Below are 22754 nucleotides of genomic sequence, written 5' to 3' on the forward strand. Positions count from 1 at the left end.
AGATGGTTTATTATGTCATAAAGTTTACATCAGCAATCAATGTTGATATAGACCCCCATTCTTTATTATTACTCAAATGCATGTAATGGCTGTAAAGTTTATGGTATTTTTTGTTTAATTAGGACGGGAGTCGCGTTTGTTTGTTAACTGTTGAAAAATCTTGAGGATTAGATAATATTCTTTATAGTAAATAGTGTTATCAAAGGCTTCCTGAATTTTAAGGTACTACGCGCAACAAAGGCACAGTTGGATTCTGTGATATTTTTGACGTGTTATATTTGAATTTACGTAAGGTATTTTAATGAACTGTTAATGCATTAATTTAATACGATTTTTTGTAATATACATAATGTAGATGAAATAAAACTCACAAAGTGTATATAAAAAATAAATTAAAAAAAACCAGTGGCGCTTTTTAAGTCTTGGCCTCAAATTTCTGTATCTGGTTCATGATAATTTGTACAACCCAATAGGTAAGTATGAGATCAACAGCTAAAAGATCAGCCTCTTGAACTTGACACACGCCGTCGACTTTTTGGGTGTAAAGCAAGCCGGTTTCCTCACGATGTTTCCTTTCACCGTTCCAGCGAATGATATGTGCGCAAACAGACAGAAAGTCTATTGGTACACAGCCGGAGATCGCACCTACGACCCCAAGGATGAGAGTCGCATGCTGAAACCACTAAGGCTTTGCAGCAAGCAAAGTAGTTCGATGAATATAACGATGAGCAAACACGATTTACCATTATTTTTGCCTAAAACATCAGGACACCTTCAAAAGTTCTGAGACAAGTTTTATTTTAAAAGTTTCAAAACCTCTCTCATTTCTCCACTGATAAGTACCACACCCCGCGTTGCGTAAGCCTCACCCGCGGCGCCACTCACGGCTAACACAATAAAAACGTAACTCAAAATTAGCTTCTCGTTTTACAAGCAATAAAATTAATAGTAGCACAGGGGGCGCTGTTGTCACGCTCAAAATTTTAACTCGACAATTTGGTTACGCACAGGGGCGTCAGAAATCATATCAGCTAATCTATTTTGAACGTTTATTCAATCAGGCAACCCTATCAATGTGTTAGGAACTATAGGCCACTGTACATTTGGAACAAGAAGCCAGTTATTAGCTTAAATATTCTTTATTAGCTTTAGCTTAGTTAACAGGAAATGGAGTCGTTTTTGAGTCCACAAAAGATACGTGTTTTTAATTTTTTTATAGAAGACTTGCTAGCCCTAGAAACATCTATTTAGACACAATTATAACTTAAAATTATATGTAAAGCCTTTCGTTGTAAGGTATTTTTCTTGTTAATGTACAAGTGGTTATGTAAAAAACATAGTCAAAAGGCAAATACGAGAAATTCTACAGATTTTATTCTCGCGGGATGAAATTCAATAGTCATAATTTTTTCAATACTATACCACGAAACAGCTGTAATCTAGCTAGAATCGTAAAAAAGGGATTGGATTCGAAATAAAACATGTATTGTCCCTTGTTACGTTATACCTACGTACAATATACATTATTCAATCGGAGTGAGCAACATTGGGTTTTGAGTACTAACAAAAAATAGAATGAAAATCCATAAAAAATATTTTGTCGAGCCTGAGTAATTAGAGTGAATCGTGTATAAAATTTGAAATTAATAAAAGACCCTTTCAAGTTATAAACATTTTATTAATCATCTATACAAACATCAGCCATAATCGAATAATCTACAATAATTTACAGTCTTTCAAATTAATACTTACAACATTTCAAACAAAATTCAATAAATAAGCGAATCTTTTAAATGCGAAATTTGGTATCGTTATTGTACAAAAGTTACACAGTTAACACTATGAGGTCTATATACACCATCGGACGACATGATTCATTCAAAAACTTTCACAGTAAAGAGACATGCTCAACGAATGTCTACCGATATCTTGGTGATACCGTTTTAATGAGATCTTTCGTTACAACTACGTTTTAAACCAGGTACGTCTGAACTGTGTGTTGTAATACCACAGCTTGCGGATTGTGCCGGCCTTGGAAATCATTAGACGAATAATCGGAATCGATAGTGGAATAAATGTGTTCGGATAAAGGACGATCGCATGGGGAACGTTCAGCGGAATTCGCCGATTTGCCGCAGAGCGTTTGACAAGTGCTGTTTAATACCGACGCGTCCATTGTGTACGTATTGGAATTCCTTCCGTAATTGAGTCTTTTCAACTTATGCCCGCGCCGCTTACACGATGGCATCGCGTATCGTAACCTCTCCCAAAAACGTTTCTCTTTCCACGTTATCTCTAAACCCGTTTTTAAATACGACTTTAATTCCGGATCTCGCGGCGCGAGCCCTACGGAGACAATTATTAATTTATGTGGATTGTTTTGGAGTGCGCGTTGAAATGCTTGTCGGAATTCTATCTGAGACCATTCCGTTAAGATAAAGTTCTTTGTGAGAACAACTATTATACGCCGCGAGGCTTCGGTCGCCTCGACCACTAAGTCAGGGAACTGGGCGTAAGTTGCTTCAAATTGTGGAACATCTCTATAATGTAAACAGAGATGATACGATGGATAGCCGTTTTCAAGCTCCCGCGCCAAGGATTCTATAACGAATTCCTCGTCTTTTGGACTGTAACAAATATAAGCGTCATAAAGCTTATCGGCGTCGTTAAAAGCGCTTGCTAGGGGAAAGAGCTTAATACCGCAATTTGAGTATAACCACATTCTGCAAGCGTATCTAAATGTGAACACTAAAGCTAATATTAATAAAATAAGCATGAACCCGGTGAGAACCGAGGCCAGTAATGGTATGTTGTTAGAGACGAAGAACGCGCTTATCACTGAATTATCACTTATTTCACTACAAATCGTCACATTTAAACTCAATGGCTTCTTCGATAAACTAGATTTCTCACTGATGCACCAAAGATTACGGATATCCACAACCTTCTCTACATTCTGCGATATGTATGTGAGGAATCCTTGTATATATTTACAATCACAAGACCATAAGTTATTGCCGACGAACAGAGTTTGTAACTTTTTGTTATTGTCCAAATGCCACAGGCCATAATTTACGAGTCTATTTCCGTCCAACCGTAAAACTTCTAAAGAACCCAAAAACGTAAATGTTACATTCGAAATGAACTCAATGGCGTTGTTCTGTAGGTATAATTCCCTTAAGTTGTTTAATTTAGAAAATTCAAGGCCTCCAAGGCGTTTTAATTTGTTATTGTCCAAATGCAGTATTTTGAGGTCACCCAGTTCACGAAATGTGTTATTTTGGACACTTATTATATTACTGGAATTTAAATAAATTACAATAGCACTCCGCATCAATTCAAATAGGGTTTCATTAAGCTCATTATAAGAATTCCCGTCAAAGTAAATATGAGTGGCAGTCGCTGGCATATCGCGAGGTATTGTATTAGCTTTTTTCGCGGAACAATCAACTACATTCGTCGTCTTTGTCGAATCATGATAACAAGAACAGTCTTGCGGACACACCGATTTACAATTACAAAAGGTAAAATCACAACAAGTACAATCATCGGGACAATGGCTGTCATATTTACAAAGAAAATCTTTTATATGGAGAGAACTAACGGCTTGGTTTTTGACACCGCGGACATAAGATTCTTTACATACGACATTATTCAAATCCATCACGTACGGGTATTGTCGGGAAGTAACGGAATTTATAAGTAAAAGCCATTTCATTGTACAGTCGCATCGAAAAGGGTTAGCACTTATATAAAACTGAGGTAATGTACGGTCATCAGATCGCGCGATACGCAAGCTGTTCGCATCTAATGTCTCGACTTTATTAGCATACATGTCAACACGTGTAAGATTAGTTTTTTCCACAAACGTATCAGCCTCTATTGTAACTATTTCATTGTTGTTTATAAATAAAAGTTCAATACTATTTGGTAAAGACATGGCTGATAAAGAGACTATACGATTGTGGCTCGCGTCCAATGTCTTAACGCGTAATTCGCTTTGAATTTTATAATAATTACCAAGAATTTCGATAAAGTTCGCATGAATATCAAGCCATTTCAAGTTCGGCGGGACGAAAGCGTAATCGAACCAGACTAAATGATTTTCGGATAAATTGAGCCATAGCAACTTTGTCAAAGACACAAATACTCCATTTATATCTGAAATGTAGTTAGTGTCAAGTCGCACGGCTTCCAACTGGGAGTTTCTTTGAAACGTTTCAGTACCGATCGACTGTATTTTATTTTTCGCCATATTAAGCACTTGTAGGCTAGGCATTCCCCAGAACATACCCGCTGTGAGATTTCCAATTTGATTTTCGATTAAACGCAAACCCGTTAACTGTGATAAATTTTGAAACGAACTATTCGTTATTTCCGTCAATAAATTTTCACCCAAATCTAACGACTTTAAAAATGGTAATTGTGATATTGCTTCCGGTACATTAGTAAACTTATTCGAACTTAAATCTAATTCCTTCAAATCGGAACAATTTTTAAACGCGTTTTCACTTACATACGATAATAAATTATTATTCAAATTTAATTTGTTCAATATGAACAATCCGTTAAACATGTGATCTTCAATTGTTCGTAATTTGTTCAGCCCTAAATTCAATGTATGGAGATTAAAAAGTGGTGAAAACGCGTTATCATCAATAAAACTTATGGAGTTGTTGATTAGGTTAAGATTTTGTAGAAAAAATAAATCTTTAAACATATTCTGAGCGATGCGGGCGATAGCGTTATGAGACAGGTCGAGCACAATTAATCGTATTAGACCACTAAACGTTTCATCTTCTATGTGGTCGCCCTTTAATTTATTCACCGAAAGATCTAAAACAAGCAACTGATCCAACCTGTTAAATATTCTTTTTGGCAATATTTCCAGTTCATTGTTCCTCAAGTAAATTTCACGAATTTCTTTCGTATTTTGAAACAAGCCTTCAGGCAAATAATTTATAGCGTTATCTGAGAGGTTCACAACTTTTAACGATAGAAGGTCACTGAAAACTTCGGCGGGCAACTCGCCTATTTTATTGTTCTGCAAGTATAGTCGTGTAAGCCGTCGCAGATGTAATATTTCAGAGTCAGCTGGCAAAGACATGATATCGTTGTAGCTCAGATCGATAGTCTGCAACATTGAACCACATTTGTGTCCAAAGCCAAGCTCGTCAACAAACTTTATCTTATTGCGGGTGAGATTTAGAGAAATTATGTTTTCCAGAGCACAGAACAAATCGGATGGTATCTTTCTTATGTTATTAAAGCCGAGATCTAGAGTGTGAAGCTCCCTCAGGCCGTTAAAGGCGCCGAAGGACATCTCCAATTCCTTATTATGACCCCAATCATTATTCATGGTGCGTAACTGCAAGGTCTTTAAACGGCGAAGTCCTTCGAACACGTTTCCAGGCAGACGAAGGATTTTGCAACTGGTCACAGTGATCTCCGCTAAATCTTTCATTTTACTGAACTGATGATCCTTGATAGTGGTTTCGATTAGATCCGGCCCGCAGGTGATTGCAAGCTTTTCCGCGCCATCGGAGTGCATCGAACCGGGAAGCTCCCGATCCGAGGACAGCGTCCGTACATTGCACTTCACAACGTTCTCACCGGCCACTCGAAAACATGCATCTGCAGCGTCAGGCGCCCCCGTGAGCGCCGCGCCCATCACTAAACAAAAGAATATCACGCTAATTATCATTTTAAACCGCACTTTGTCCATTTCATTTTCACTTGTCAACTTGTTTTGATAAATAAAACTTTGGTCCGTTTGTCGCGAGCGATCATATTATAATAGGCGGCACTATTTATATGAGGATACGATATCGTTGAGCGTGTAATAATTATATTGCGCGAGTCTCATTGTAGCGTTATCCAGACGCGAACCCCTCTCGGCGCCGGAACCGCGACTGCCGTGTTCGGTGAAACGCCATCAATGCGCGGCAGCCGGCTACTTGCTAGGGAATGAATCGCACCATCGCATTTCTATTACCCACTGCATAGATACGAATAAGCCCGCACATAGCTAGTTTATAGTGATAGGAAAAGCACTTACGTATATGACGTTTTCGCTTTACTTGACATGTCTCTGGAGTAAAATACATGTTAATTATAATTTTTGTGTTCAGAAATGTAAATTCACGAATGTGATTTAGAAATATTATCATATCGCATTTTCAACGATTTTAGTGGAATAAGGAGTCTCAATTAATGACTAAAAAATGTACTTTACTTATCACACTTAGAAAATATAATGTATAGTTAAATTCATCAGAGTTTATATATAATACAAAATGTGTATTATTTACTTGTCTGTGTTATTAGAACGACATCAGCGTTATACATAAATGGAAAAGCCATAAGATTTATGTAAAATAAATAAAACTATATTTCTAGTACCGTATTCTTCTGTGTAAAAAAATAATACAAAGAATTGAAATATTTTTGAACATTTAACTCACTGGTATACTTTCACTATGACCATTGAAGCATAATTTAAGCTAGATTTACAGTTCTCGCAATGTAGCGACATCTAGAGATAAGAATTGCATTCATAAAGCGCGCTTGCAAAAATTTGATTCAACACAATAGAATACAATAAAATTAGGAAAACAAATGTTTTTATTACTTTACGTATTGGATGTTCTGTGGGGATTTAAAATTTTATTTTTTTATTTGCTTACCTTTCGCTTTAATAATAGAAAAATCATAGCGTCACTTTATTTTATTTATAGCTCATGTCAACCTATTGTTGGTAAGATATTTAGATTTATAAAAGAAAGAAACGTATATAGCTTCGCAAACACGTAAACGATTTGCGCGCAAATAGTTAAATTATGATACTGATTGAAATCCGTGAATTTGTTGAATTAATTGACATAACGATGATTTTATTTATTTATTTAACACTTCGTTACATTACAATATAAAAATTGAACATAGTTAAAAGAAATGAAGGGAAATGGCGGCCTTACCGCTTTCGATTTATGCTTATCGATTAGATTTCTTCCAGGCAACCACTCACAATTTTTTTGTGTGAAGCCTCGCAATCATTTTTCGTTAAAAGCACCACGGAAGCTAAAATACAGAAACGATTTTCTTTAAAAAATGTAATTTTTAAGACAAATCAAACCGAACCTTTAATAGAATATGTACTTCTACTTCTACTTGTAATAAATAAAGATCGTAAATTGATCAATACTTCATTGTAAGCATTTGTTTCGATTACATGGTTTACAATTATTTATTTAATTTATATGTAGTTACACTTCGTTGCAAGAAATTAAAACAAATGAATAAAACATAGGATCTAAAACATATGTGGTCAATGAATAAAGGCACATGAATCACAATAATTTCAGTTAGATCAATTAGTATGAAAGTTAGTGATACGGTGTGGAAAGGAAGATAAAGGAGCTAGGCGGGGTAGGAACAGAAACTGAATTCCATAATCTCACTGCAGATACATACCATAAAGGATTCCCCAAGAAAGGATTTTGTGATGGACTTTCAAGGATTTACTTTTCAGAGAAGCTTTAAAGATTAAAGATGGATATAAGAGAAGAAAAACGTGAGTATATAACAGATAAGTCGCTTACGGAACCCAGAGATGTGGTCGTAAGACCGCATATAGAGTTTCTTAAACGGAATATTGAATTATTGCAGACAATCCGGTTTATTAAACGATTCCTTATTTCAATCAGAAGAGCAAGAATAAGCAGTCTAGTAGAGATAAATTGTGACAGTTTATTAGTTTAATTATCAACTAAAATCCTCAGCCGTTCCGATGCCGATAATGAGCTCCGGACATAAGCGCTGATGAAAAATAAATATTAAGATTAACTATGGTTAGTTAAGTGATCTTAAAATTTCCCCTTCTTTACTCTTCGGCTAATATTTAAATTCACACCGTCCCTACAAACACCAGGAAACCTGCCCTAATCAATTCTCCCAATTACCCAAGTCTTTCTATAGTTCGTGAACTTTCCCGTAGTAATTTTATTCAGACGAGTAGTACATATGGATAAAACCGAATCTCTTCCATGTTCAACTGCTTCCGCGACTTAGTGTACGCACAAATAATGACGTTTCTTCCGTCTGTTCGTACTCTGACGGGACTTGATAAGAATCGGTCGAGCCGTTTCGGAGTCGTATGGCAACGAACATTGTGACACGAGAATGTTATATATATAGAGATATTGTTGTCCACTTTGATAACTACATATGATAAAAGGAATACCAATAAAAGACCAGTTATTATCACTCCTTTATTATACCTAGCACTGTTTCGTTTAATATTTACAATCAGGAAGTAAAGAATGTCTGCTAAACATTTGTTATTTTGGCAAGCGGCAATATTAGTGCACCTTTAGAAATCAAACAAAAACAAACAATTTAGAAATATTTACTGCCTTACAAATTCTACATTAATTTTGCAGTAATTTTTAGTTGAACAATTCATTGTTGACATTTGCCGCACACAAACAAAACTGTTTTCCATTTACTCCACCGATATAACATCTTTCTTAAACATGTAACAATGTATGCTTAACTAATTCAAACAATGAATTGCATGAAAACTAGAAAACTATTGCCAATTTACTTCTATTAACAACTTCTTAACATATTAAAGAACACTACAAATTAATCTTTCATATATTCAGTCTTACATAGTTTGTTTGAATGAAGCTGTGTAGTCACTAGGTTATGAAAGGAATCGTTTACAATACAGAATAGAAAATGTATTGAACTCACCATATACCAAATTTTTGCCACAGCTAAAACAATATCATTATCTCAGTGCGAGATTCTAGTTACTGGTATGCCCAAATATTTAATTTAGTCTTAGTTCTATCTAAGATTATAGTCGAAAGCCGAATATTTGTTTTATTAAATGTAGATTTTTATCCAAACACTGCGACATCGTTCCTCAACACTAAAATAAATTCTAATATACTTAATAAAATAATTTACTTACCCTAAATGAGTCCAACTTTATAAAAAAAACTAACATAGAAATGAAATTAAAATCTATTGCAATTTGTAATGGCACACACAATGAAGGCCACTTTTAATTATTGCTAAGACAATTTAATTGGGACACTCTACAATTATTGTATTCAATGAAATTATTAAACCATCTATAAGTCATACTGTTATTACCAGCAGTATAATATATACAATACTGGAGGTGTAAAGAAATAAATTACTAATCAATATAGAATTTAAAAGTTCCCTTATTAGGCAAAAAAAATTGTCACAAAAAAGATGACTAATCAATATATACAATGTCAAATCAATTCCAACAATTATTGTTAACAGCTTTGTGCTTACATTTTTAAACTGGGTTAATGAGTTCAAAAAAAATAATCTACGTAATACTTTAAGAGAATTGAAATATTAGAGACATTAGCCTCATACAGAAACTGTCAATATTATTCCTACCATTAGCAGTTTTAGGTAAAACAATGTTGGAAAACTAGATCTGTTGGACAACCTATCTACTTACAGTAGATGTATTAGAGAGCCTCTCACAGTAGCTGTCTTACTGACAGAGTCTACATCAGAGTCTCCCAATCCAACCCAACCCATCGTTATTCTCACTGGAATATGGGTATTTTATGATACCAACTACAATAGCAGGAACAACATACCATAACACTTTCCTCTAGAAGTATTTGATATTTTAAGCCACTTATTCCAATATATCACTTTACTAGAGTATCATTCTTAACAGTCACTATCACTTATCAATTCACTAACACCATCGTCTCTTCTTGGACGTCCCTTCACTGTCGCAGTGTTGTTCGGCCTATTTGTCTATGGCCTGAACATGGTCAGGCCGTTCTCCTCTCGTATACCTGGCCCACATTCTGTTGTAAAGCATTTCTAGGCCCGTTGCGTATGCTTTGCAGTCGAAAAGAGGGCTCTCCGATCGCGCCGTCCATACTTTTGCCCGGATTCCTTTTAGGCTGAAAAAAGATAGATAAATAAATAATTACTCCAGATTAACATAATATTGCTGGACTTTTTTCACTTTGCGAAACACGAACAATAATTATGTTTTTTTTTGTTATGAAATATTTAAAAAAGAATCCTAGTACATATTCGTCTACTAAGATATTTGGTAAACACACTTTATCTATCCTATGTTTAATAGACAAGCACAAAGTCGTTACTAGAGGTAAATAGTCACTTAGTAAAGTTCACAGGTGTCCATGGGAAACAAAATATTTTTTACTGCTTCTAAATTCGTAATTCATTAATCGGTCAGGCAATCAGGAGTCATCATTTACAGGCTGAAAACTAGTTGTATACTAGTTAGTGTTATATCCACATAATAGGAATCTATTGATATCTAAAAAAATGTATAGAACTAGTTTTCAGCCTGTAAATGATGACAACAATTAAAAATAATTTAAATTACTCACTATTCCCTGTCAGTTCCGAGTCGTACGGCAATGTCTTGGTACTCCTGGCGCGTTCTCGCTATTAATTCAGGACAACCGAGCGTGTTTAATTGCGACGCTGCCACTCTGCAAACAACAGTATTCATTAAGCGTCTAGTTCTATTTCTTCGTTAATTTACACTATGTATATGAACATTGGAATTAAGACAAATATAAAATAAATATTATTTTAGAAAAATTACTTCGTAGTCAGAGAGACTTGCCAAAATCTCGCAGAGATTGAAATTTATTTATAAAATTTAAGAATGTCAGTCACTACGTTACTAAATTAACATTTACTACAAGATACTTTAAAAAAGAAAATAATATATAACCCTAAATTTATTTCTCTGAGCTAAATTAATCAATAAAGCATTTTTATAAATTTGATAGTTATTTAAATGATCTTAATAATTGGAATTGATTTGTTCCAATTCAAACAATTTGTATGACTCAAACTTGACGATTAAAAAGAATGGCGGAGTTCCTTGCCAAGTCTTTTTTCGTTATCTTAAATCTGAAGAAAGAATAACAAAAGAATGAATGCGTTTCGCGTGTTTTTACTTTTAAAAATACTTTTTTTAAGTTATTTTTCACCAGCCAGTTTTTTAGCTTTTTGTGATCAATCTCTTTAGTGATTTAAAACAGTAACTAATAATATCCACATTAGAAACTCAAATAAATTTTAATATCTGACAATTTAAAAACATATTTTAGCCCTTGTTCATAGTGATTAGCTAACTTTAAATTTGTGATAAGAAATACGAGGATCCTTACCGAGAAGCCAAAGTTTCTCCAGGCAATGTAACAACAGGCGTTCCTGTCCATAAAATGTCCATGCTGGTTGTGTGTCCGTTACATAAAGGTGTGTCCAGACACACGTCAGCCAACTGACCTCTTCGTACATGCTCTTCTTTAGCCGCTACATTCGAGAATATAATCCGACCAGGGGGCAGCCCTATAACGAAACATATATTGTGAACGAATTAACAAAAAAGGTTTATTTTTACCGACCAATATCAATGACCATATTGATATTGGAAAATTTTTCGTTTAACTTTACTAAGATAAAACCGACCCAAATTTTCAACATGAAAGCCAAAGTCAAATCTTTTTTCCAATTAGACCACCTTAAATGGCACTATTGAACGTTAAATAAAATATAACGGTGATTCTAGTTGCCCCTTCAAGCAAGAGGCAAGCTTCAAGCAAGAAACTCCTCACTTACTCCTTTAAAATAGAATTTATAATTTGTGTATACATTAGTTAAATAATTATAAGTGAAGACAATGTACTCCTAGAATAAAACTTCAATACAAGTCTCCTATTGTATTGTAAGAGAAATATCAAGTAATAAAACATTGATAAAACTTACCCAGTTGCTGAGCTGTGGACTGCAAATTAGGTTCACCGACGGCTGGAAATCTTAACAACCAAAGCACACTGTTTGGCACATGCTTCAGAATATACACCCACATGTGTAATGTCAGGGGGTCTATTTTGTACAGCTGGTTGAAATTGCAGTACACGACGGCGTCGTCTGGTAAGCCATACTGCTGTCTGGTCGTGATGACTATGGATTGGGGTACTTCTTCGCCAGTTGCCGCTTTGTTGTTCGTCTGGGTTGTCGCCAGACCGTTTTGGAGGATGACTCCGTTGACTGACGTCTAGAAAGAGATAGCAATATTGTACGATGTCCTGGATTTGTTGAAAATATATATTCTAACTCATTCTAAAGGGATTTAAATGTTTCTTCAATAAATCTTTACAATTAGGTTATCAAAAATGTTTTTTTTTTAAGATTATGCCATGTAATCTCACAAATTTGTGTGACACAAATTTCTGTGTATTATTATTGTTTCGTCGACACACAGACTTGCACGCAATGATTACACTTAGGTACATCATAAAATAAAATTTAAAAATTCCTTTTTTATTATTATTATTGCGAAGATTAGTCAGAAGAAATAGTCTATCAATACCTACAAAAGCCCTCATAAAATATATTTTGTTTTCGTCAATCAACTAACGTAATATCATAGATTGTTATCGTATTCCGGGTACTGTGTAAGATTCCATTGCAACTGTTTCCTACAACGGAAATTTACGATACGATACGCATCGGTTCACGATATGCTATTATGTTTTAAAATCTGCTATTTTATTGAAGAAACGCGATTCTATTTTAATTAATGTTCACTTAGGATCATTCATTAAGAATTTATGATTATTTTAAGCATATTGACTATACGCCAAAAATTTCGTTCACTGCCTAAAATCAGTGGCTAATCGAATTACGTAGGGCTACTAACAAAATTTTTAAACAAACATAAAAAGTAATTAAAAACAAGAAATTCTAGTACCTGTACTTGTCCGGAAGCAATCATAGTTTCAATCGGCGTAGTGGTGGGCAGCTCTGCTACTTTCATAGATATCTCCAGGGGGCGCGCTGCCCGCACTATTTCTTTAATCTCTTTAATATCGGTGTGCTCTACGAGAGGCGACAAATCGGTCGCATTTATCACAGCAACGTTATCCGCCAAAATTCCTAAGTTATGCGATTTCACCTTGTCACTTAGAATTAATCTCTCCTGCAAATGTGGGAACATCTGCTTATGGTCTCCCACAAAGTATGTGTGCGGCATATAAGCCAACTTCTCGCTGTATTGACTGGCCAATTCCAGAGGTGACGTCACAGCATCTGTCACCAAGTAGTCCATGTAACTAGCCCCACTGGTGCCGGGGTATCCCAACCACATCACTTGTACCGGCGCCGGCCTCAATGCAAATATTTCATTCCTAGCTCCCTTTGTGTACCCATTCATATTCACGAGAATATGAATGCCGTCTGCGTATATTTTATCGGCTGCCTTTCCGTTACATGGCAGCTGTGATAAATCTATAAAATGTTCAGCCTCGTGTGCGATCTTGGACCGGAAGGTAGTGCCGTCATCCGGACTGAGAGCGTAACAAAATATCTCAACTTTGGACCGGTCGTGCAACCCCGGTACCGATTGCATGAGGTGAGACGTTGGATGATTGCCAAAATCGCTGCTCACATATCCGATACGCAGACGGCCTTGTAACTCGCGGGGGAATTTGAATTGCGGCTTGTGTAGAACTTGAACTTTTTCTAGGCATAAGTTCGCGTGACGGGCCGCGATGGCCTTCCTGAAGTCATGCGACAGAGGATACAACATAGAGTGATGCGGATGAACTGAAGGCAGTCTATTCTTCTCTAATTGTTCAGCGACAATGCTGACTAATTTCTTCATTCTAGCCTCATAGTCGGTCCAATCGCAAACAATTTGCAGGCAATGCGCCAAGTTGCAATAGGCGTCGGGGAAGTCCGGTTTCAGTTTCAACGCCGTCCGGTAAGACTGGATGGCCTCGGGAATGTTCCCAGAGTCCTTGTGAATGCTGGCAAGGTTACTGTGTGCGTCGGCAAAGGCGGGATTTATTTGAATCGCTCGCGTGTAGCATTGCAACGCTCCAGCGACATCCTGCATCTCCTTCAGGGTGTTTCCCATATTGCTGTACGCATCAGCGAATGTCGGCTGAATACGGATAGCCTCCTTGTAATGCATGAGTGCCTCGTTTAGTTTTCCCTGCTGTTGTAGAACTGAGGCCAAATTGCTGTGGGCGGCAGCGAATTCTGGGAACACTTCTAACGCCTTTAAGTATAGGCGCGTGGCTTCTTCTATGTATCCTTGTTCTCGCTTGATGTTCGCCAAGTTGTTGAGCGAATCAGCGTGTGATGGACACAATCTGAGAGCTGTGTTGTAGCATTCTTCCGCATCGGCCACTTGGCCCTTTTCTTTAAGCGCATTCGCTAAGTTACAATATGCGTCAGGGAAATTAGGTTGAAGTTCAATCGCTCTTCTGTATGTGTCGACAGCTAAATCGATAAGTCCTTGCTCGTAATAGACGCATGCTAAATTTCCGTGAACAACGGCATTGTTGGGAGATAGGTTAAGTGCTCGTAAGTATGCAGCTACAGCCCTGTTTAACAAGAAAACGTGAGATAAAAAAATTGCCTTTGCGTGCAGAATTGCGTGCGTGGGCTTTACATAAAATAAAATTTCACCTGTCAAAAATTCTTGCTTCTTTGAGTACATTTCCAAGATTTATGTATGCGTCTAAAAAGTTGGGGTCCAACGCCACTGCCTTTTCAAAATGATGAATTGCCAACCAGATTTCACTTTGTGCGTTAAAAACGCAACCTAAGTTACTCCATGCTACTGCAAAGTCTGGCCTTGTTTCAATGGCTTTCAAGTAGCATGCCTAAACACACAAAAGCAACATATTAAAATAGGATCGTCAAACGGAATTTTACCATGATGAATATTGAGATGTAATTTACGCCAAAATGTTCAACTACACCAGAGCTGCAGTTGAAATTGGGTGACATTTAACTTTAAATTGCGATGATCACCGAACATCAACCACTTCAATACCATTACGCAAAGTGCACCCTACTATCGAAGCTACGCTGACTGCGAGGACACATCAGTAGGAAATGCAAACGACGATAACTACAATAACTCCCAAACTACGAGACCAAACAGAGAAAAAGATAAGTGAAGACGCTTCCACTTCCTATCCGATGGAAGATGGTCACGACAATGAACAATCAAATATCACGCGTTGTCCGAAACCTGTCATATCATTTCTGGCAAACCTTGTACACTTTACCTGCGTTACACAGAATGTTGTCATCGCAGCGTGATTGCGGAGTACCAACCATAACCCAGCTAGATACAGCGGCAGTCACACCTACTGTCTTACCAGACAACACCTTGTGAAAATATAACAGAATTAGTCGATTTTGAGTCAAACTAGTTCAGCCGATTCACGTCTATCATGGTATCATTAATGTATACTTGAGGATCTTTTGCCAGCTCACGCTGTCATTGAGCAGAGTCTTCGGGCAACATGTGGATGACCAAATAATATTGCAGAAATAAACATAACACACTACGTCATACCACTAGTGAAAAAAACGCTACTTGATCCTCATTTGTATTAAGAAATCACTACAAGCACAGTTCAAAGTATAACTAAAGTGAAGGGAACAGGATTTTACCAATTCCATTCATCTACATTTACTGCTATCATTAAAGTAATCTCCGTTATCCTATCATCTGCCATACAATGTTTATAATCGTCTACAGCTTAAAGAATATAAATTCAAACATTGTATGTAAGATTGGTGTAAAATTTACGCAGATGCCGTCACAGAATATCAACGACAGTTATCGTCACTTGATATTATTGCAACAGTTTAAAAATAATGAAAGGAGCGGGCAGGTGTCTCAAATATCAGCCCCCGTTCCCTTCCGCTGCCACAATAATGGTTTAAACAGTTGAAATATTAAAAAATCAATAATGCTCGAAACAGTCGTTGAAACCATTACGTAAGCTACGCTCATGCAGGGAAACGTAATACGTTTTACGCAATTGCAATGTTCGCTGATGGAACAGAGAGTACTCTAATTTAAAACGACACAAAGGCAAGAGACAAGAGAATCCTGTTAACTTCAGAGTAAACCAGAAAGCAAAGCAAAATACTATTTACCTTTGCCTCGTCGAGACGTCCGAGAGCCTTGAGCAAATTGCCCAAATCGCTTCTAACGCAGTAAAGATCCTGAAACAATATAATTATTGCATTTACCGTCCCTAAATTAGATAGTTGTGTTTTCTATGCTTATTTTTAATTTGTGAATCAAATACAGTGGATTTCTTTATTGGTTGCTTGTAGCGATTATGTATAACGACGTCCTGTGTCCTTTAATTTAAAGCGTACTTAAGTCCAAAATTCATGTACCTATAGCGACTTTGGATATAAAATCGAGTTCGAGTGTAGCGTCTGTTCTAATGAATCATTTCTAACAAATTCCTAGAAATCAGACACATTTATTTCTATTTCTATTTTCACAAACATTTCTTACAGATGGTCATCAACTGTTGAAACCTTTAGTTTAGATGTCAGCCAAGTAGGTTGGTAAGCGTTTAAGTTAAGTTTACCTTTCGGAATTAAAGTTATGGGACAGTTTCAAAGTGACATTCTGAATAATTTCATATATGTATCAGTGAATAACTATGAGAGCAAATATTTTCAATAATAAATTAATATAAACTATTCACATGTACGTATTAATCTCCACCATTGCCTGTAACAACATCCGTAAATAACGACAAAATCAGTTTCGTCGTCGTCAAGAGATACCTCCATCGTCAAATCCTAACTAAATTTAAACATGGGTAATAATTGTTTTAAATTATTACATTTTTTAAATCGTATTATTATAAATCAAATGCTATTGCATATTATTACAAATTAGTTTAAAGTTTTTAAATTTTCGTAACTTGATTTGTATTTATTTTATTATCTTACGATTCATATTTCTGTTTTATTCAAACAACGCATGATAAAGCAGATTAAAATTATATTATATTGTCAATGGCAACACGCCCAGTTATGAGTGATTATGGAACACGGAAATTAATGTTCTGACCTTGGTCGCTTTGCAACATTTATCTTAGTTAAACAATGTAGTCTCGTTTGTATGAAAACAATTTTTACACTAATCTTTAAGATTATAACACTGAAATAATTGTCCTAGCTAATTGTATTGTTCTGTGAGTTCAATGCGTAAATGACAACATGATTGTTGTCAAAACTTATGTGTAAAAGCGAAATTTGAAACTACATATATTTAGGTAAAATTATTCCCATGATACCCTAAAAGCACAGTGGTTTACTTTCAGGCTACAAATTGTTGTCAGCAACAGACAGACCAGTCTTAAAATTACTTCTGTAAAGTATTCGATGCGAGTAATAAACTTTTGTAGCAATAAAAAATTATTGTCAATATTTAGTAGGTACATCAATCGTGTTTGTAATTACAATACCGGAAAAGGTCTATGTGTATTTAAATATACAAAACATTTCCACTGCTCGCATATAGGCGTACGATTTAAACTACTTCAAGGTGACATCGTTTTATGCCCTCAACGTACTTAACTGTCATACATAAAACTGTAGCGACGTTCTAAGTACATTATGTATTAGAGTTTAGACTGACATATACAAATCAGAGATAATCGGTTTAATCATAGCACAGTTAAAAAAATCATTATGACTCTTTGACAGTCCTTTGATAATCGAACGTAATTGCAAAAGCAAATTGAGAACTTTTCTAGATATAATCAGTTTAACCTGTTACATCTAAGAATCTCATTAAAATTTATGACAGTCCACCACCACACCTAGTCCACTTTCTAACCTTGAATACTTATAGATATATAATTACTAATTGGTATTGAGAAATCTTATATACCTATGTTTATAAATATGTAGTATTTAATCTAAATTTAACATGAGTTTACATACGATGAGGATAATGGATATATTTTTCACAATGTACAAATATTCCTAAAGACATTCTTGTATACTTTAGACACTTAAGGTCGACACGTCACAATGTCTTGTATTTTCGATATGAAACCTCGTCACTTTTTTCTCGTCAAAACACCCAACACCAACTAACGAGTTTAATTTAGATTAATTTCTGTTTTTAGTAAGATTTTATCGTTTAGGTATGACTTCCGTAACGCCAGAAACGTTTGGATAGGATGTTCGGGAGTCATACATAGCGGTTAATCTCCCTGGCTGTGAAGACGGCAGAAACCTGTGCAATTAATCTAATTTAGCTTTTATCAAGAATTAAGAATTTCTTTAACCAAAATGTTTGTTTAAACAAATCTTGTTTGTATTGAACATTGTAAACGTTTGAGTGTGCATATTTATAATCAAAGAAAACAAGTGATAGACGTAACACTCTCATATCTTGTAAGGAATTATCAGATAAGATGATAAAAAAATGCTGTTAGGTAGTCTCGAGTATTAAATGCAAGTATACTAAAAATTAACAATTTAATTGATTTTTAGAAATTATGACATATTCTTCCATATTAAATATACAAAGAAGCTGTATACTAAATACAGCTTCTAATTACGAATAGTGTAGTACCTGCGAAAACTGATATACCTATTGAAGCGATTTGAAATAAATATAGTGAGAGTATATATAAATATACTATCAGTATATAGTAATATGTTATAGTATCTAACATAGAGAAAGTATAATTATATTGCAAAGAAGTAATAAAGAAACTTTACGTAACTCGTCAATTCTAAACGACTGTTCTCACGTAAAATACGATATATGTCGCCAGTACTTAAATAATCGTTTTGCGAATAAATATTTACTACCTGGATGGCCGAGCTTTGCTCGGTATTTTTATTATTTTATAAATTGTGTTTTTATTATTATAATTGGAAATTATATTTAAGTACGAATTAAATACTAATAAAATGATGAAATATAAATAATATTTTTCGATCTTACCTACAGAGTAGTAAAAAATAAAACACGAATAAAATGACATTTTCTGGAAATGATTCCTAGCTAGATCGATTTATCGCCCCGAAACCCCCGTATACTAAATTTCATGAAAATCGTTGGAGCTGATTCCGAGATTCCTATTATATATATATATATATATATATGTATATAAAAGAATTGCTCGTTTAAAGATATAAGATATAGAAACATGACAGAATGGTCCAGTATATAAAATAATATACTATCACTCTTAAAAAGAAGACGGAAATAATAAAATTTGAAGCAATGAAAAGAGATACTAAGCGTTCAGGATTAGAAAAGCGTATTCCATTAGTAGCGTGGATAAAAAAGAAAGGCAATTATTAATTTATAGCCAGACGAATGTACTGAACATCCTTGAAACACTAGATTTCCTTAATAGGTTAATGTACATGTTTTTATCAACTTTTTACTTATCACTCTAGTTTGCAGATCATGCAAGAATCACTTAGAAAAGAATGTAGTGTTCTGATGAAAGAATAATTATAGTCAAAACCGTACGACAACATCGTTTAGAACAACATTCCGGTTATATTGACCAAAGTCAAAGGTCCCGGCTAAATATAATAGGTATTTAATAACAACGCATCGTCTGTTCTACTACAGCGAACATCGCTGCTACTACTACTACAACTATCGGTTTTTACGACCGAATATGGGTAGACCCTTCGATGTATGAACCATTACTAATTATTTTTTCATATACATTTAAAAGCAAAATTGAGTTGTCAGTATTGTACTAATGAAACTCAATGTTTATTAGTATCTCCATGTATGAATAGTAAAGCCTCTTTTGAAGAAGTTTACATAAAAATAGTGTTAATAACATTATAAAACTCATGAGTAATCACTGAACAATTCCACAATAATAATATTATGTGCTTATCTATCAGTCTTGGTCAAGGTTCTGATATATTACAGTATATTTCTATTATAAACAAGATATAGGTAGGTTTTGCTGTATTGTTAAATAAAATTACACAATAATGTTTTATTTTAAATTATAAACAAACCTACAGAAATAACAACTGCAAGTCGTTAAAAATATCTGTAAAAGGCCTTATCTTACATAATAGCCTATATCTATAACATATAGGAAAAGTTTAATATCATACCCACGTGGAGCAAGTCCATCCCTGATCTATGACTGTCAGAAAAGTTATATGTACATACATTATATGTATGTGTTTGAAGTGATCATACAGTTTTAGTGACTATCCCCCAATCATATTACTTAAATCAGTTCTTTTCAGTCATTTACCAAAACTTTTTTTAAACACTTTTTGTCCCTTTCTGTCCAATTGTGGTAACCCTGTTCTTAATTGAGATAGATACTTTAGTTAAAAAGGTGCAATTAGACTGATTTATTTATGAATATCATCTAATGCATTTGAGAACTATATATAACTATATAGTATGCATATATGATTTTAAAACACTTTTACACACTTGACAAATAGTTTAAATATAAAAATTACTTACAGCATTATACTGTAGAGCAGTTACATATGCTTGCACAGCTTGCTCCATATCACCAGCTGCCACCAAAGCAGCTGCCAGGTTGATGTACCCATCTATAAAGTCTGGCTTTAGTCTAACAGCATGGCGATAGTTCTCCAATGCTTCTTGCAACTGGCCCCTTTCTTTGTACACATTTCCCAGATTGCTGTAACCAAACATTATTTACCTCCTTCTTCTTTACATAGACATTTTTTCTTAACATTACTTCCAAAAATGTATATCATGTAATAATATGGTATAATACAAATTTCTCAATTTTATCAGAGATTATTTTTGCGAGAATTGGCAATCTGCTACAAATTTACAGTACTTACATTTTATTATTCGGAAACTTGTCAAATGGAAAATTATAAAGGCAAGTATTAATAATAAATTAAAGTGTAATTAATTTATTAATTGCTAGATATAATTGAACTTATACTGTTGAATTATTTAGTTACATTATCAGAAGAATTGGTTTGATAAGAAAATAAAGATGAAAATTACAGTACTCACACACAACACAAAAGTAAATTTTCTACTATATTAAGTAAGTGGGACTTACCAAGGAGATTGTATATTTAAACAAAACCAAAATAAAAACACTACCTAGATTAAATCTAATATTATATATTATGACTTCATGATATTCAGTTCTTTATTATAAAACATAGTATTTGGGTATTACATGGCACATTGCTGTCAATAATTTTTATAATATAAATTATACATATGTGTATGTGTGTATCAGTAAAAAGGGTAAATATTCAAGTCGCTTTGTGAAATTAAAGCTTTTAAAGAAATGAAATAAGAAAATTTATATGTCATCTTATATTTTAAAACTTAATCCTTACCAGATTAGTACTAAAACTTTCAACTACTATATTAAATTTATACATTATGTAAGTCAATTGTTTACCTGTATGCTTCTGCTAGTAATGGGTTTTGTTTGATTGCAAGTGTGGAAAAATGAGCAGACTTGTCCAATCTTCTGCATTGAAAGTGTATGGATGACAGAAGTAACAAAACCCCCGTGTTGGTGGAATCCTGCCTCCACATCTGCATACAATGCAATTCTGCACTGTCATAGTCACCAGCCTGGTATTCTCTATGTGCAAGCTCCAATAACCCTAATGTATAACAAATTAAATTGAATAAACCAAAATTAACAATAGCCTGTTTCCCACTAGAACTACTACCAAATTTCAATTATAAGCAAACATTTAAACTAAAGTAAATACATTCTAGTAATATTTAATACATGTAGGAGCTTAGATGCTAATTTCTCCATTGTAATAACTCAATTTGAGTAAGCTTCCCCCATCTTCAAATATATACTAAATAGTGAACTACAAATCATATTCAAATAGATGAACACCTATTGAATTACATATTGAATTCTCATAGTCAATGTTCCATACTACACGCGTAAATTTAAATGTCCTTACTGTTTGTGGCTAATTTTGAGAAAAAATAGGTTACTTTTTTATTCCATATAATAATCCACGTTTTTTTTTATAATTTAATGTGTGCAATCTTGATGTACATGTAAATGAGGATTAACTAAATTCCAGTATTTATATTTAGTCACTCTTGATGGATCAGCTTTATAGTCAGTCTATGCAAATTCCGCAATGAAGCGCTGTTACGAACGACTGTCACGCAACACGCCATTAAATTGATGCCTAATAGTTATTATTAGCATGAAACATTGTCCAAGCTTATTGAATAAGTATTAAATAAATGATCAAATATAAATTACTTACCGACTGTCGAAATTTGCTGAATATCCGACATTTTTAAGATTACGGCATTTGCGGGAACACCGACAATCTGTTGGGACTGCGTCGTGACAGCTTGCGGCACAGCAACATTTGTTTGTGGCTGCATTTTAGTTATCATTATTTTAATTACCCACTAAATTGTTTTAAGAGTTTTGAACTTCACTTTATCATAAACATTTGTAATATAATTATCACAATTTAATTTCGACGGAAGTTATAATCCTTGTAAAACCGCAACAATGGTATTTCATTATTGACAGCAATGAAACTAAACGAAATCTTTATTCGGGTGACCATCATACATAAAAAAACTGCCGTAGATGTTTATATAATTACGATTGTAATAGAAACCCGTTTACAACAAAAAATATTTTTATTTTAGTGAGTTACGCAAAATTTCTTTTGTAATTCTCGCAAGTTTCTGGAATTATCGAATTTGCGTAAGCAGGCATTATATTGTGCCCGTAATTTATAAAAATAAATGTTATATTTTAACTGACAAATATTTTTTCACATAATAGTTAAAATTGACGATTATAAAGCATCATGCTGTACAAATATTAAACAAA

General features: G+C 34.4%; 2 protein-coding genes across 3 annotated transcripts; both read right to left on the minus strand.

Annotated features, from left to right (window-relative positions):
- Nucleotides 1-1663: 1663 nt before the first annotated feature.
- On the minus strand, nt 1664-5947 carry LOC110999321 (toll-like receptor 7). The gene has a single exon (XM_022268328.2). It carries the CDS (start codon nt 5723-5725, stop codon nt 1973-1975), a length of 3753 nt encoding a protein of 1250 aa, XP_022124020.2. The 5' UTR covers nt 5726-5947; the 3' UTR covers nt 1664-1972.
- Nucleotides 5948-8256: 2309 nt separating this feature from the next.
- On the minus strand, nt 8257-22466 carry LOC110999316 (UDP-N-acetylglucosamine--peptide N-acetylglucosaminyltransferase 110 kDa subunit). 2 transcript variants are annotated; one of them, XM_045634430.1, is made up of 10 exons: nt 22168-22466; nt 21321-21531; nt 20384-20567; nt 16030-16098; nt 14539-14735; nt 12815-14453; nt 11827-12118; nt 11229-11409; nt 10434-10538; nt 8257-9974 (listed from the first exon to the last, which is right to left on the minus strand). In XM_045634430.1, exons 1-10 carry the CDS (start codon nt 22301-22303, stop codon nt 9815-9817), a joined length of 3174 nt encoding a protein of 1057 aa, XP_045490386.1. In that variant the 5' UTR covers nt 22304-22466; the 3' UTR covers nt 8257-9814. The 2 variants fall into 2 exon arrangements, with proteins under 2 accessions (XP_045490386.1, XP_045490387.1); XM_045634431.1 differs by lacking the exons at nt 21321-21531; nt 22168-22466 and adding an exon at nt 15147-15249 and having other exon boundaries at nt 20384-20452.
- Nucleotides 22467-22754: the final 288 nt, after the last annotated feature.

Source organism: Pieris rapae, chromosome 3, assembly GCF_905147795.1.
Source record: "Pieris rapae chromosome 3, ilPieRapa1.1, whole genome shotgun sequence".
NCBI lineage: Eukaryota > Metazoa > Arthropoda > Insecta > Lepidoptera > Pieridae > Pieris > Pieris rapae.